This window comes from Poecilia reticulata, chromosome 3 (assembly GCF_904066995.2).
Source record: "Poecilia reticulata chromosome 3, P_reticulata-male-v2, whole genome shotgun sequence".
Taxonomy (NCBI): Eukaryota; Metazoa; Chordata; class Actinopteri; order Cyprinodontiformes; family Poeciliidae; genus Poecilia; species Poecilia reticulata.
The window spans coordinates 22,233,048-22,250,986 of NC_088832.1; the positions used below are offsets into that span (position 1 = coordinate 22,233,048).

The 17,939-nt window shown below is 36.7% G+C and overlaps 1 protein-coding gene across 2 annotated transcripts in view; it reads right to left on the reverse strand.

Annotated features, from left to right (window-relative positions):
- csmd1b (CUB and Sushi multiple domains 1b) overlaps positions 1-17,939 on the reverse strand; it is a 433,675-nt gene that overhangs the window by 181,236 nt on the left and 234,500 nt on the right. For both annotated transcript variants that reach the window (XM_081605248.1, XM_081605247.1), the window contains exons 8-10: positions 12,689-12,770; positions 8,802-8,926; positions 3,223-3,344 (exon numbers count right to left, since the gene is read on the reverse strand). In XM_081605248.1, coding sequence (XP_081461374.1) covers positions 3,223-3,344; positions 8,802-8,926; positions 12,689-12,770 — 329 coding nt within the window. The remainder of the gene's footprint in view (positions 1-3,222; positions 3,345-8,801; positions 8,927-12,688; positions 12,771-17,939) is intronic.

Below are 17,939 nucleotides of genomic sequence, written 5' to 3' on the forward strand. Positions count from 1 at the left end.
AAAGTGCATCTAAAATATTGCATTGCATGGGTGTCATCTGATACCAAGCAAATTCACAATATTCAAAAAATTTCTATGAAGCATCAAACACATCAACATAGGACTTTAATCAGTAATTCTGAAACAATGAAAGATAGTTCTAGCATACCCACCAGTGTAAACTGGTAGATGCTGGTATAAATCAGATTAGAGACTTCATTAGAGGCTCATAGCAACGTGGATGATATAAATCTGCACAGTAATACAATGAAACTGCGTCATGGCCTGCCACAAGCCCTTGGCCACCTTGTGAAGAGCCATTTCTCTCCGCCAAGGTCAGAAACACACAGTAGGGAGAACAAAAAGTCATTTTCTCTCCACTCTTCAACCTGGCTTTTATATTTTCTGTGGTCTCTCTTCAATTATATCTCACAATTTCTCAGCCCCAGTCTTTGAGGGCTAAGAGGTGAGCTGACTCCATTTCTATCCATCTTTAGAAAAAACTTGGGTGTCACATGTCAAGTACCATCCTGGACATTCAGTCTATTTTTTTCTCTCTCTTCCTTAGCATGCCTATGCATGAAAAGTAGCTGGCTAAATATTCTGCCGCTTTTTTTATTTCTCGTTCCTGTAAGATTATCTGTAGTTTTCAATGAATAATCAAATTGTATTTGTATTCAATGAACTCAGTAACAACTTATTCTTTTTGACTTATCCATCTCTCCTCTCTCGCCATTTTCAAACTTGTCATTATAAAGCTGTTAAAAGGAAGAAAGAATACAAAAGGGAGAAACTGGATTGGAAAAGTGTAGTGCAGAGAAACGGGAGGTAGGGAGAGAGTAAAAATCACAGAAGTACGTTGGAAAAAAAAATAATAGAGTCATAAAAAGAAGTAACATAAATGGGTGGTGTTGTAATGTCATATATTGGGTTTAGGAGTTAGGAGTTTGACCATGGCTAGAAAGCACCAAGAATCCATCAGGATTTTTCTACACGTTCACATTTACAATTCAACTTTCTGCTGCACTGAGGAGTCGGTTTACTTACACAACGATTTAATCTGGATATTTTTTCACAAATAATTAAAACAATGACAGAAGTGATTTGATAATTGAATGTTTTTATTTCTGGATGCATTTTTTTGGGGGAATTTTAATTGCTAAATTTCTCTTTAAAATGATTAGGTGCTTATCAAAATGGCTGGTAGGTTCTGAATTTCAAAGTATTAATCTAAGTGAACTCTCTTTTGTTGCCTTTTCTGCCACGCTCTGGTGCATCTCTGAATTTCCATTTACCACCAAAAGACTCCAAGCATCTTTTTCAGTCACATCTGGCCCCATTAAATCACACAGCTACAGACTTTCAGGGTTTTCCATTTAATGAAAACATTTTCTGTAATGTTTGCTTTGGCAGAAACACCACCCTAAATTCAGGGTGTAAGAGAAGTGAGCTCAGTGGAAAAATAAAACGTCTGCTTTCCTCTTGTGAAACTGCATTTTCATTCGTTTTTGCCTAATTACAACTTTGGGAATATTCAAGTTAATCATCTCTGAAGGACTGTACAATGTGTGTAAATTGCATCTCAGCCTTTCATTTCTGTGTTGATGACATAGTAAAGTAATGCTCACACGCCACCTTTCTATGCTTTTGATATTCACATCCACTATTATGATCATCTACCAGTCAAGCATTTTTAAGACATTTTGCAAAAATTCTGCCACACTACAGATATAAATGTTACTCATCTGGGGATACATTTAATGCTTTACACTGTGATTGTATCGGGTTATAATTATCTGACCACTGATACAACATTAAATTTAAATAATTTCCAGATTATAGGTTGATTCTTTAAAATATTTATGAAATGTGATGGTGACATCATGGTCATTAAATTCCCTCACCACCGGTCTCAGTATGCAGTACACGCTCATTTTAGAGTCCGTCAAAGGCCGCATGCATACTTGATGTTCAACTAAATTTTCTTGAATTCCTCATTTCCAGAATACACATTTAAGGTAAGACAGAAGCAGTTTTAACAGTTTGACTTAGAAATCCATCGTATTATATATTAAATGCTCTGCAAATGAATCAATCAATCAAATTTTATTTGTATAGCACATTTCAGCAGAAAGGCATTTCAAAGTGCTTTACATAATTAAAATAAAAACAGCATGTGACATTAAATAAACAGTAAGAAAGAGAAAGAGATTTAAAAAAAAGATAAAAACATTAAACCTGCACCCCTTTTAGGACTTCAGTTAAACGTCGTTTAACTGGGACTCTAACACTCTGGGACTTTAGTCAAACGCCGTTTGACAAGGACTCCAACCTCTAGGTTTTTAGTTGAAACGCCGTCAACTGGGACTCTAAACCCCGTAGGACTTTAGTTAAACGTCGTTTAACTGGGACTCTTACCCACGTTTTCTACGAGTGGGGGACAGTACCTGGGGGCTTTACATCATTAAAACGTAAACAGTGAGAAAGAAAAATAAAATAAATTAATAAATAGATGAAAAGTAAAGATAAAGACATTAAAAACACCGAAGACATCAAAACCCGCACTCTAACCCTAATTTAACCATAAGAAACTCTAAACAGGTGGGTTTTAAGTTGAAATTTAAAGGCACCCAGTATTTCAGCTGTTTTACAGTTTTCTGGAAGTTTGTTCCAGATTTGTGGTGCATAGAAGCTGAATGCTGCTTCTCCTCGTTTGGTTCTGGTTCTGAGGATGCAGGCCAGAACCAGAACCAGAAGATCTGAGGGGTCTATAAGGTTGGTACAGCAATAACAGATCTTTAATGTGTTGTGGTGCTAAACCGTTCAGTGATTTACAAACTAACAACAGTATTTTAAAGTCTATTCTTTGAGCTACAGGGAGCCAGTGTAGGGACTTTAAAACTGGTGTTATGTGCTCTATCTTCCTGGTTTTAGTGAGAACATGAGCAACAGCGTTCTAGATCAGCTGCAACTGATCTAGAATGCTGTTTGATTGATTTATTAGTCAGACCTGTGAAGATGCTGTACAAAGTCCATCAAAAGAGTGGAAGATCAAATTTTCAGATGTTTCAGATGTATACTGTAATAGGCATTACAGTATGTCCAGTTAATGCTGATTTTAATCCATATGACAAAGAAAAGTGAGAAAATCTGACTAATTCCTTTAGTGTAAGGCGAGCCATGTGTTACATGAGTTTGAGCAAAGCAACTCACATAAATTTAGGATGAATTCATTTTGCTTACCTTTTCAGAGTCCATTGCAGTGATGACCCACACACAGTGTGCATTGTTCTCATACTGAACAGGGTAGTTAGGAGATGTTATCACCCCTCTGGGCCCTCTCAGATTACTGCCACAGGTACGGGCTACGAGAGAAATTTGAGATAAAGGTAATCACTTACAGGCTAATTATAGTTAACCTTAAGCAATAAAAAGAAGGTTAGAGAAAAAAAAACAGTAAGACAGTCAAGCCCAAATGTATCCTTATGCTTATTCCAATGATTGACATGTTTCTGCACATGTGCAGTCTCAGTAAACAATTTATGTTATTCACTAATTTTCTTGCTATGCTGGAAAAAAAATCTTTTTACACAATTCCTAACATTGTCATGTTGCTGGTGAAGTAAATTTCACAAAAAACTGGTTGTTGAAATTAGTTTATATTTAGTAATAGAATCCAGAATCATGAAAAAAAAGTTTTTAGTTTGTCCTGTGCTCAGAAACACAACAAGCGATTGGACTCTGTGAAAGGCTGTATTTTTTGTTTCACTGTGATATTATTATTATTATTATTATTATTATTATTATTATTATTATTATTATTATTATTATTTTAAATCATAGGAATCTTAATTTTTTTAATTGCTTTAAAATATTTTTGAAATTGTTAATAGTTGAAAAGCACAGATTTTCTTGTTTGGGAATAATTAAGAATTATTAAATATGAATAAATAAAAAAGCAACTGTCAATGCTTGTATGAAAAATATTACCATTTAAGTTGAATAAGTACTAAATAATGCAGTAGTTGTGGTATATATTTTTTTAGCATTTTAGAAGCTTAAATTAGCAACCATGACACAACTATTGTCTACTAATTATTACAGATTAAAATTACAGCAGACCAACAGACACTCGCCCCACTAGTGACACCCGGCTTGAGAAGCAAATTGATGGACGGGACAGAGGATCAGATAACGATAAAGACAGACAAAAACCGAAAGATGACGCTGTGAAAATGAACGGAATGAAAAAAGGAAATGAGTAAGAAAAACCAGGAGGCAAAAAAGAGACTGAAAATGCCAAGAGAGAGAGGGAAGAGAGGAGAGGAATCCAGATGACTGATCAGACTGTTAATTAGAAAAGAAGAGCTGAACCACATTTTGACACACACAGCTACACGGACACACAGAAACACATTCATTGCAATTCATCTTGGAAACCAGCTTCTAATTAACAGCAAAGTCTCAGCAGAAAACGAGAGAGGCTCACGGGTTTGAATCCCAGAAGAGTGATCACACCAGATAATACAATACACCAGAGCTCCAGTGTACAGAAGACATTTTTTAACCTCTGCCTTTCCATTTTCTCTAACAGTTAATCCATTGATTTAAACTTTTGTTACTCTCCAGGTTTCTCTTTCAGAATATATCAGGCTCAACTCGCGCTCTTCTGCTATTATTATTACTGAAATCTAAGCAGTTAAATCAAGGTCAGAAACAACAATTACTGGTTACGTTTACAAAAATGTAAGACATAAATGAACAAAAATCACATCTGCTTTCAACAAAGGAAAACAGGTATATATATTGCTATGGCTTTCATAATAATTTTACAGGTTCTAGGACAACATATTCGTTTATTCACTCAATCAAAAACACATATTGTAGTCTCCTGCTCTCTTTCCCTCTTAAATGTGAATGTACACCTTTAGTATTCTATAATTTTTTTTGACAATCTACAAAATATACCAATCCTTCTTTTATATATTGTATTTTTTTATCTGTTATCCACAGTGACTGCTGGAGATGGGCACCAAACCAAGCAATACTGAACGGATAAACAGGTAAAGACAATACATGAGTGAATGCATGGATGTATTACTCCTTTTGGTAATTTGAATTGCAAATTTCAGTTGTTTGTCTCCTTTAAAAATATTTTTACTTGATCATATTTTAATTGAATTACAAAGCAAAACAAACAGAGACATTTCACATCAAAGTTTCATGATGACGCTAAATTTTGATTTTTTTTGTTTTGTTTGTTTTTTTCTTTCCACATTTCAATCGTTTCTGACAGGATGAGCCAGTATCATGACTTTAGGCATGTTTCCGAGGTCAGAGACAGTCATATATTCACAATACAGGCACACACACACACACACACACACACACACACACACACACACACACCCCCACACACACACACACACACACACACACACACACATGCAGATAATGGTACGCACATACACCATAACATGATGTGACAGGGACCCTACAGTATGTGTCTGAGCACAGGGACTGGCTGTCTGTCAAACACACCAACAGTTCAAGGCCAATACTGCTGCAGATATTAGATGTGTGACATTATCCTTTGGACATTTGCTGTCAGAGCAAGTGTGTTTGCGACTGCATGTGCTCACACACTTTGGGTGTGTAAAACCAGCCGTCTGCCTTTTCATTTCGTGGCAATAAAGCTAACAGGGTATTGTCAGTAAACATGAGAGCAGCTTGCATCATCGCTCTGCCACGTCAATAAACAAAACCATGTAAAGCTAAATGATATTGTTTTTCATGGCTCCTTGGAAATACATTTATACAACACTTGTAATCTCAAATAAAAACTAAACACCATAACCATTTACAATTTAACACGTTCTCAGATGCAATAATTTGTAATACAGCACATTGCGAATGAGGATTAAAATGTTATTAGATTGCTCAGCAAATCGTTTTCCTCTGCAAAGATTTTGGTAATGGTCACTGAGAGTGCTTAAATTAATGACTTTTACAAGCTTTCAAAAATATACTGGTTTAACAAACAATTCAGAAGAATTACCTTAGAATTACACACAAAGCAATCACAAAACATTCAAAGCGGCTTTATTGCAATATGTTTGCTATCATAAGCAACGTTAAGCTCTGAAGAAACAGGACTATTTATTATTTTAGCTACATGTATTATTTGTGTGGCTACATTCTGATAAAAAGGACACTGGCATGTAATTCCAATGCAGCAGAGGAACTATTAAAAATACATTTAAAAATTCATGATGTCACATTTGGATTGCACTGCTTTGCTGTATGGTGAGCTTGCAGGATTGGTTTTACTCCGGTATCACCTACAGCACCGCGGGTCCGGTTTAGCATAGCGGTTAACTCTGCTACTTCCAGGTGAAAATGCTTGGCTAAGTGTCTGACAGGGTTAGACAAAATGATTCATAACCCCTCGCTGAATCGCACGGATTCAATTTACAGTTAACATATAAACATACATGGTTTTCCTTGTTTGTTTGCTTTGGCTTCTTTCTTCAAACTTGGATTTGTCTCGTCGAAGCTGAACTTTGAACAGCATCATCAAGTCAGGTCACAGTGAGGGAAGTAAATACTGTAATATCATGTCTAAAATTTTCTTGAGGAATAAGTTTCAGCAACATATCACTCAAAAAGCATTTTATGATGCATAACACCAGAGACCTCTCTCAAGAACTTTGCAACCTTTTTCTTGCAAAGCGCGCTGATGAAAACGGTTACAGATGTTTCAAAACATCTCAGCGATGCACTGAGAACCAAAGGGACAATAAGCTGGAAGAGCAAAGAGCTTCGTTTTACCACAAACAAGTCAGACACTCTTTGCAATATTTTGGACATAGGAATCAGCAGGAATCAGAGTCACCGATCCCAATAAAACAATAAATAATGCATTCAACAACCTTTACGCATATTCACCGCACCAAACTTAGTTGCATTTGCGAGTTTGTTATTATGTTTGCTGTGAAACAATGGACAAGCCAGTAAAATACCAGGAGAAAATTCTGGTCAGATGAGGCCAAATAGGGACTTTTTGGATGTTATTTCGTACATCATTTGGAAAAAGAATAGCGCTTGATGTCACCAAACCGACAGCTATTGGCAAAATATACTCAGACATTCTCAGAAAGAATGTAATAGGATTTTGAGCAAGGTTCAGTTCTCCAACGCTGTCAAGGGAACTCTCAAGTTGTTCCAGAGGAGGAAAGTAAAGCAGCTACAATGGTCCAATCATCCATCCATCTTGATCACATTAAAAACAATTGAAAAGATTCAGATATGAAAACCCCTCAAAACCTTCAAGATATGAAATCAACTTGGGCCAAAATTACAGAAAGTTATTTGTAATGTCAGTCTAATAATCTTTGCTGTATGTAGTATGTATATATTTTTTTACTAAATATAAAATACAATAACTGGTCAATATTTTGTTATTATAATTACTGCTATAAAGCTTCTTTAATATTTTTCTTGAATAAGAAGTTTTAGATGATTCAGGTACTTTTGCTAAGGTCTTTCCAGTGATGCCTGACATTTAGAAATAAAAAAAAAAAAAAAAAAAGTAACTTGTCTCTTTGCAACATTCTTTTTAAGTTTAATTGGTATGGGCACCGTTTCATTATTTTAGCACATCTAAAGTTTTTCGTTTATGCGGGGTTTCATGTGGATAACAGTTTGACTGTTTTCTGCACGAAGCACCGAGAGTTTGACTGAAAAGTCTCTCAATATTCAGTGCTCGTCACTTCCAAATAAAATACCATTTAATGTTGATAAAATGAACTGCACTCAGTAAAAGTTCCTCCAGGTAAAGAGCATGCTTGTGATGTTCAAAGTGCTCTTGAATGTACTAACTTCTAATCTGTTTGCACGTTGGTTCGCACCTCTTTTGGCTGCCATTTTCTTTCATACTGAGCACAGCTTTCAACATAATAAAATGGGAAGATTTCTTTTTACATTTATATCGCAAATTAATGGATGCCTTGATGATGAACACATTTATAGACATGCTATTTGACATTTGCATAAATTTCATAGCATTTGGTTGCTTTCCAGCTTAATCTGATTTATTGGCATTTTTGCAAGTTGCTCTAGTGATGACATTTAATACTATTACATTTAAGAATTTTTAAAAACTTTCTTTTGCTTAGAACATATTTTTTCTCTTTCAGAGATTCATGTGTTTAATTTGAAACAATATCTAATAAAATAATTAAATGAACCAAAAACATTACAAGTTGTTTATTTCTATTTACACTTGTTTGCCGATTTAGATCTATGGTAATCTTCTAAGATTGTTAACAGTTTTCGGTAACACTTTATTTGAAGGGGTGTGCATAAGACTGACATGACACTGTCATAAACATGACATAACATCTGTCATAAACATAAAGAAGTCTTTATGAATGTTTATGACTGTTGTCATTAAGTGTCATTTGGTAAATAATGACACTTTTAATGCTAAGTCCATTAAAAAAATGCCAACTTTGCATGATTTTGTAAATTAAGATAATTTAATGCAAAGCTTGCACTTTTAATGGACTTTTAATCTGTCATTAGATATTTTTCCACTGGTTATTAAGAAGGGTGTAAATGATCACAACATGGCAATTAAAATAAAGTTAATAAAAACAGATGTGTTTTTTTCCAGTATTGATATTCTTTATAGGTAGTTTGATTATGTTAAATCTAAACCTATCAAGAGGTACGAATAATTTGGTGCCAACAGCTTTGACATCTGCGACACACCTAAAGAAATAAAAGCTTGTTTCAGTGAGAGTCATGTTAAAACTTACTTCTGCAGATGGGTCTGTGGTCGCTCCAAGCAGCCAGAGTGTCAGTGACCCGTTGACAAGTGATACTTTTAGATCCATGCAGTACATAGCTGTCATCACAGCTGAACTGGACGCTTGAGCCGACCCTAGAAACAACATCAACAACGTGTTAAAAAGGAGTGCGAGAGTGAGAAAGAGAGTGAGATTTCAGGCTTTACAAAATCACTGTGAGGAAGATGGCCGTTTCTCCATAATTAGTAGATTGAGGTTTCAAGCCACCTTTTCCAGGGTTTTCTTTTTGTTTGTTTGAATCCTATTCAGTCCACTTGTCGTGGTTTTTGTCTCTTCACTTTCCTACTATTGATCCACCGTGATCTCCGCCAGAAAGTCTGTATGGGACCTTTTGTGTGCAACTTGATGTCTCAACCCTGATGATGCACTACAATCGGTCACTTTACCAAAAATTCAAAACACACACTATGATTTACGATAGTGTGTGTTATGAGACAAATGAGACACAGGCACATGGGATTTACCGTATTTTCCGGACTATAGAGAACCATGGATTCGTTCATGCCGAGCAGCAGCTCTATTTCCCTCCTGTACTGCCAGATCTTTAGCCCTCAACTTAAAAGCTGCATCATATGAACTTCTTCATGTTGTTTCCATGATGAGCGGGTATGAGTTTGAAAACATTTCTCGGTAGTGCCTGCTGCTAGCATGTGCTTGTTCGAAATGAAAATTAGCACTTTCTTCTTTGATTTCCAATTTTGACTTTAAAATGATTCACTTTATGTTACAGAGCCCCCTGGTGGTTGAAGAAAAATCCAAAGAAAAGAAGCACCGGGCTGTAAGCCGCATGGTTCAAACTGTAAGAAAAAAGTAGCGGCTTATAGCCCGAAAAATACAGTAATGGCCTCTCTAACTGGCATCTCAATAAATTTTATAAACAATTAAAATGTGATTGTCAATAAAAGTTTTGCTTGACCTGAGAACAATTTCAGGAAATTGAGTACAAATAAAATGTCTATCTTTCGTTTACATATGTGAAGAAAAAAAAACATAACTCAGCTACTTCTGATGTTAAGCGGATAGAAGGCAAAGAAAGAGCATCATTATAATCACTTCTGCCTAAATAAAATAATGACTATTTTTGCTGATTAGGTGACAGGCACCCAGGGGTGACTCACTGTATTTGCCAAACAATTTTTTAGTGGCTAGATTCTCAGATAAGAACCCTCCCTTGCAGTTCTTTGTGCGTAGCCCCTGCTTGACTGGACCCTGGAGAGAGGAACTGGGACATGAAAGCAGCCCTGGAGTTTGACCTGAGGCTGTAGCACAGCACAAGCAGCATGTGAACACATCGAAGCAAGGTTGCCTGAATACCCCAGTGTTACTAGACAGTTTTCTACAAACTAATAATATATGTAATAGTACTACAAATCATGTATTATAAGACATGGCAGATATTTACTTTTGATCCAATGGCCTGTGTAGGATCTGTTTTTGTGTTTTAGTTATCGATATTTGGATAGCACTCATTGGATCCAGTCAAGGCGTAACAAAATAAAACAACAAAAACACAGCTGCGAATCTTCTACACACAGTTTGCAGACCTGGATTTGAGCCTGAAATTTTCTTTTGTGTCATCAGTCTGGTTAAAAAGTCAAGCTCTCTCCACAGAGTCTTGTCTTGGAGCCTTTGCTATCCTCAGTCACTACTGTACTGAAAAATTATGAATTGTTGCTCTCGGGCCGGATGTCTCAGGAGAACATTTGTTTACAACAACTCACACTATTTGGTAGAAGTACTTCAACGCAGGAGGATTTTACCATAATATCAACTGTATTTAATGTAATTACATTCAATGGTGAACCACAATGTTGAATAGTTTTCTTTACCGTTTCCTGTAAAACTGGCAGGCTAGATGAGGACAGCGTTAATCAGCAAAGATCAAGTAAACAAATCTTCCAACTGGATTACCAAAAGGTGTGTAATCCAACACAGGATGGATATTTTCAAAACAAAGCCACAAGAAGTCCTGTTAAGTTTAACTCAAACCATGAAAGGGGAGAAGCAGGTACGTGAGAACAACGTGCTCTGATAGGGTGAGATCAGAATTTGATTTTAATGCAAACAAGAGTAGAGAAAAACTAACAATACATATTGTCTAAATCCCACCATCCCCTGGTTAGAAGAGGTCAGGGCAAGCATCGTGCAGCATGTGGTGAGAAGCTGGTCAGAGCTGACAGGGGAATAATGAAAGAAAACCTGACACGTGACTTAGCAGTGGGCTGAAGTTTACAATCCAGCAGGACAACGACTCCAAAAATAGAGCCAGAGCTGCAACGGAATGGTTCTGATCAAAGGATATTCCTATAATAGTCAAGGTTCAGACTTGAATCTATTTGAGAGTCTGTGGCAAGACTTGAAAATTGATGTTCACAGATGCTCTCCATCCAGTCTGATTGAATTAAATTTCAGCCTTATGATGTGCAAAGCTTGTCAGAACATACTCTAAAAGACTTGCAGCTCTAACTGTGAATACAAATAGACACAGTCCTTGCAACGCGCTTTATCTATTTGTAAAAAAAAATTATAAAAAATACTTGGAAATCATAAATCCCCTTTTTTCACCTTAATATTACAGTGCTCTGTGTGGGGTTCATCACATAAAATGTCACTAAAGTCTTAAACTTATGGTCAAATTGTTACAAAATGTCAAAAAATGTTAAGATATATTAAACATTTTGGACATTTATATTTCCATGTACAGCAATATTAAAATCACATGTTGAGGATTTTTTTTTAATGTCGTTAAAAACAGCTGTCATAATTTATTTACTCGTTCTAACTTGTGAGCACTCATATTTGAAAATGTTGAAATGTCATGGCTATGTGAAAGAAAAGATCATCTCTGCTCGAGGATCTAATTTGCTCCCTGCTCCTCTGAAAAAAGGAGGCGTCATTTCAAAGCATCAAATAGTTGCTGTCGTTAATGTTAATAAACTTTTCAGCTTTCACCGACGCGAAATTGTTATTCTTTCTCAGCTCAGTGTCAGCAGGCTTCTCTGATCTTCAGTCTTCGGACCATAGCCCCGGTTCACTGGCAGGCTCAGTGGTGTGGTCTGTTTTTATTAGCTCCTAGCACCGCTTGAAACCAAAACTCTGACGGTGTAAAAAGAAAACAGTGAATCTTTATCTGAATCTCCTGCTGTGGTTTAGGCTTTATGTTGTTTAGAACAAAATCAGATGTGATGAGATAAGAGGCTGGACAGACTTTGGATCAGCATGCGACCCTGACAACATAAGAATGTTAATTGGGTACATGTAACAGAGTAAAGTGAGCTCCACCTTCGACCCGACAAGCCTACCTTACCATTTTGTTTACATCTGTTTGTTAATTGCAGACAATTATTTGCTGTTCTTTAGGTGACACAAACCAACCATCAAAAGACTTGTCTGACTAACATGCAGTAGATCTTTTTTAGAGGATTTGAAAGCCTAAAAATATAAATTAAATCAAAGGTTCTTTAAGCCTCGGTGGTTATATCACATATCCCACATCTAAAAGCTAGTGCTATAACAACAACAAGTTCCCGGCAAACCTTGATTATTTTTATAACACTTCAGTCTCCATTGGTTTGTTTGTGTGGGTGGTAACAATTTTACGTGGGTGGCAAGTGGCACAGGACGTAGATTTTGCCTGCAGAACATTGCGGAGTGAACAGAGTAATTAATTTTACCTGCCAGTGGTCAAAGCACCTGTTTTCTTGCATTTCAATGATTTCATTACCAACTTCAGGCTAATACACGGAGTCTACTCCAGTGTATTGTTGGAGACTGGAATGATCTTTGGCCAGTGAGTCGATCTGGCCGTGCAGCTCTGAAAGAGAAACTGGACTTACTGGAAGACTGAACCCATCCTTTTGCCATTTTCAGGAACTCCGGGATCTGGACAAACGTCACCAGCAAGGCCGCTCTGGCTCACTGAAAGAAAGAGAATGTTACCAGGAAATACAACAGGGCTATACAGTATTTACAGAACAAATTATTTAAAATATTTAATCAATATGAATACAGGCAACTGTAAGCAATACGTCGGTTTGTGAAGAAGATCAGGACATAACACAGTTCTCAGTCTCAGGAAGGAAGAGAGGGAAGTTGAGAAAGTGGTAGCAGGAGAAGTAAGAGGAAAAGAAAGAAATAGTTTTAATTTGACAATAAGGATCCACAATATTAGACATATGGAATTTGCTGACTACTTTAAATTTTATAGCCAAAGGAAAATGATACAGCAATATTAGTGACTTACTTTTTACTTTTTTCAAATAGATTGTCCCAACTCAATGCAATTGTTTTGTCCACTCATATTTATGATCCATTTTTATTCTTAGACATACATAATGGGAAAATATTATTTTACAAGGTGCAGAAAATAAAAAAATTCAAAGCTAAATGTCCTTGTGTAAAAAAGTGATAGTCCCTGGTTGTGCCTCCCTTAGCAACAAAAACCGCAGTCAAGCGTTTGCAATAACTAGTACTGAGTCTTTTACAGTAATCCTGGCCCACTGCCCACTCATCTCTGCAGAATTGTTTGAATTCGTCCACGTGGTCACGCCCCAGCATCTCAATTCAGGTCAAGACTTTGACTAGGTCACTGCAAAGCATTCATTCTGTTTTTCTTCAACCATTCAGAGATGGGTTAGAGAACAAGTTTGTTTCAGCTGGAGGTCACAAACAGATGGCCGGACATTCTCTGACGCGTGGGCAGGGGGGAGTCAATCACTTTTTCACACAGAGCCATGAAGGTTTTTATTGTTTTCCTCCTTAATATTAAGCTCCTGCGTTTAAACACAGCATGTTAATTTGTGTTGCCTTAGACTAATGTGATTTGGTGTAGTGCAAACCTTTCTAAAACACTGAACATTTACTTTGATAAATTAAACGTCAGAGAGGGGAAGCATCTAGTTTCAGTTGTACATAGTTTTAAGTGAAGTGTTAAACATCACATCAATGTCTAATGATATTTTGATGCCATTACGCATTATTGGTAAATGTCAAGTTATCAGCACTTTTCCTCTACAATTTATGACCTTAGGCTGATTCTGGTGAATAGTTTTACTTTACAATGAAATCCATAAGCATTACAACTAAAGCCAGATTTGAAAATGTTTTCTAAGAGCATTCACGAAATGAAAAAGATCTCTACATAGCATGTTCTACCTCCATCCATCCATCCATTTTCTGTACACCCTTGTCTCTAGTGGGGTCGGATGGGTTGCGTGCTCTTACTTTCACAAGTTATTAAGTTATTTAGTGCTTTCAAACTTCAAGCTTTCAAAATGTTAATATCGTGCCTTCAGCATCTTGCTTCAAAGTTTTATTAAGCAACAGACCGTTAGCATTTTTTATTTATTTTTTTAATGGGAAGTAACTCTTGTGCAGCTTAAATAATCTAGGGTGACAATGACACAAAGGCTTAATAGAAGCAATGCAAAATTAATTTCATAAGGGCTTTGCATAAAATCAAAATGACAGACTAAACTTTTAAGTTATCTGCAGAGATTTGAGCGTGAGAATGCTTCTCACTTCTTGGTGCAGTGTATCATTTTCACTTTGAATCATCAATCTGCTTAGAGGAAGTTTTAAAACGGCACAAATGCAAAACACATGATAAATTGTATCCATCTTCTATTCAGAATATTGCATTGGTTCTCGAGCAGCTGGAAGCACCTGCGGCATGCCGAACATGGAATGTGAATGTAAATTAGACCAGACAACTTGACAGAAACCAGTTTAGACCAGTTCTGTCGTAATGGAACTCTCTGGATGAATAATATTGGTTAGAAAGTCACAAAAATTTGAAGGGAAAGGCTTGCTCAAAAGACAGCACATAAGTACAAAGGAGGGAGAAAAAAAAACATATCCTGCAGGGCTTTAAATATAACCCGAGGAAAGAAACGTCTAGCCTTTTTGGGCTTCCCTTTTTCTTTCTACCTGTCCTTTCCTATATCATTTCTCTCATTTCTTTCCTCTTTCTACTTCTGCATTCTCAGTAAGCTCGGCCTGCTTCTTCGTCTCACACACATTAGCTGTAATTTACAAAGGGAAGCCGAAGTTTTGTGCATCCCAGCATAAAAGATGGATGAATGATTTGCCGTGTTTGTGTGACTGCATTTCGTGTGTGTGCTCTGGGCTTTGTGCGTGTGTAGACATTGTGTGCGCATGTTTGTGTGAGATATGATGCAAACAGAACAAGCTGTCTTTTTTGCTCGACTGTGTTTTTGATGTTCTGTCCAAAAATCATCACACAAACATTCAAATGCACACTTTCTCTTTCAGTATCTCTCAGTGCGCTCGTTCCATCTCCCGCCCATGTTCAAATGGCATTCATTGGCATCAAACACAAGGTTTATATTGCAGAAACAAATCCAGCTCATGAAAACAACATGAGATTGTTACAGGAAAAAGATGACAAATATGACTTTTGGGTTGATGTCAAAACTGCTCACGCTGACTTAATCCCATATTTGCACTTAAAAGACTATTCATCATTTAAACACAAGCTTATGATGCACGGCGTCATTTCAATATCATCAAAGTGTCTTCAGCAAACGTTTCATCTCTGAAAGTCAACTTTTTAGGAATTTGCGGAATATTTGTTTCTCTGTGGTGACGGTCTGTGCTGACCCTGCTTTTTAGAGATTTATCTCATTAAGTCACTGACCTCCTGCAGCATGTGCAAATGATTCAGAATGCAGCTTGGGTATAATATACTGAGGTAAACCTTTGCACCAGTGGTGCGCTGTGCAAGCTCCTCCTTCTTGCTAGTAACTTCACTCCTCCCCAGCAGTTGGGGGGGAACAAACTGAGGCATAGTTATGCTTAAACCTACAGTATGTAGCTATTTTTTTGAGACTGTATTGTGACTTTATGGTATGATTTATAAAAATAAATAAATAAATAATTGCTCCTCTGCCTTCTCCCAGTGCTAACTAGAAACAACCAATCAGATCCAGGAGGAGAGTTTTAGCGCTCATCAATCGCTCATCCTCCCCCTTGATGTGTGCTACGCTGCAGCTAGCATAGCCTGTTACGAATCCTCAGTCTAGTTAGCACGGCCACCAATGATGGCAGTTAAACGGTTTTCCTGTAACAGTAAGTTGACTCTCCGCCATTAGCGCATGAGTTTGATCGACGGTGCCAAGCCCCGTCTCAAGGCTCTGATTGGTTGTTTTTGGTCTGGAGCTGTGAATTTCTTCAGATGGTAGTAGCAGCACTGGGAGGACGTGGAGGAGATCGATCTTTTCACAGATCATCTGTCTCATACCGCCATGACATGGTGACAGTTTTAACAAATAAAAAAACATTTTCTCAACAGAAGTGACAGACTGCAGCATTAACCCTCATAAAATAAGCTGAATTTGAAACTGTGAGTAATGGAAGAAGTAAAGAAAAGAGTGTGTGAGCGTGTGTGTGTGCGTGTGTGTGTGTGTTTGTGATCAAATAAGGTTTTCAAGGTAAGAGCTTTCAAGGTACTCTTAAGGTGCCCGTTGGATGAGGAGAGCAATGTGTGAAGTGCGGTAACATCACATGCTTTCCTCTGCCGACTTCTTCTTGCTGCCTCTTATCCATTTGCCTTCTCTCTTCTTCACCTTCTCGTTGCTCAAAAGGTCAATCTACCTTAGAGATGAAGTACGCAGCCATGTATTTACCACATGTGTCGTGTGTATTTAAGACACAAGATCACTATAATATTCTAATGCCAAAGAGAACTTATCTCGCGAGGCTTTTTTCTCACAAAGCTCTACCTGGGATGTTGTTTGATCTTGTAATTTTTAATTTGAAGTGGTCATTCATTTAAGTGGACTGTAGAGCGGCACCATGTTGCCTGAGTACCCCGAAGAAGACCCTTATTATAAATCACACTCTCGCAGTGATGATTCATTATAGCTCTAGGTCATTGTCTGGAGAGTAAAAATCCTTAATCATAATCTTTCAGCCTCTCTAATTATGAAACATCCACACAATGAGATAACATTCCTGTTAAGGAAGGTACGAACAAAAGAAGTTGCTTTTAAATTAAATATGTTATATTATCTTACTGTTCAGTCTTTAATTTTAATGTTGCTACATTACATTGTGTTTTAGTGCAGCTTGGGCCTCCACCAATTAAACTTTTTAAGGATTTTTTTTCATATAAGGCCCTTTTTAAACATTTAGCTCTCTTTGTGCTTATATCAAACTGTGCTTTAATATAAGTAAGAGGCTGCTGGAGACATTCTTTTAGATTATGATTCATAAGCACTCGATTCTCTAGACAGATAAAACTCATTACCGTCATCTTGTGTTTCTTTATAATGATTATGTATTGCACAAAGACCGTAAAGTTTCCACTGCAGAGTCATTATATTGCCGCTGGGAGAGACGCGCCGCACAAAAAGAGGTGTTCAAAAACCAGTTCAAAATCAGAAGTTGACCTGACTTTAGGCCTTATTAACTTTGCATGGATATATGCTCTGGTAATCCCACCATACCAATATGTAAGTCTTTTTGCTTTGGGATCCATTCTCAAAGCCACATATTTCTTTTTATTATTGCACAAAGTTAAATTAAAGCTTAATGATTCCCCAGGTTGCTCAGTTAACTGACATTACCATCATTTTTTTCAGATCCACACAATGATTATAGATAAGAAAGTACAATCGATATTGGACAAGTGGAGTAAGACTTAAGTTGCTTTAGAGAAGGACATACGCAGTAAAAATCTGGACCAATGGGTGCAATACAACTCATAGATCTCATGGGTGTATCGACATTTCATGTAATATAAATATTCCCTTGTGAAACATCATGAAATCAGATAATAAAGCATATAAATAATGGTATATTGTGTTTTATGTATTGTATTTGTGTATTGTTCAAATGAATAGCAATAAAATTAATTTATTCAGGTTACTAAAAAATTTGTCTAAGGCAAGCAAATAGAAGAGAATTTTTCAAAATATAAATGTTGCGCAAACAGCTAAAATGGGGTATTTAGTTTTTAATAAAACAGTGTGTGATTATATGTTTGTTTGCATCAGACTGTCTGAATTTTGAAGGACTTGACCTAGACATTTGAAGCATTAACACAAATAATATTAAGCTGTGACT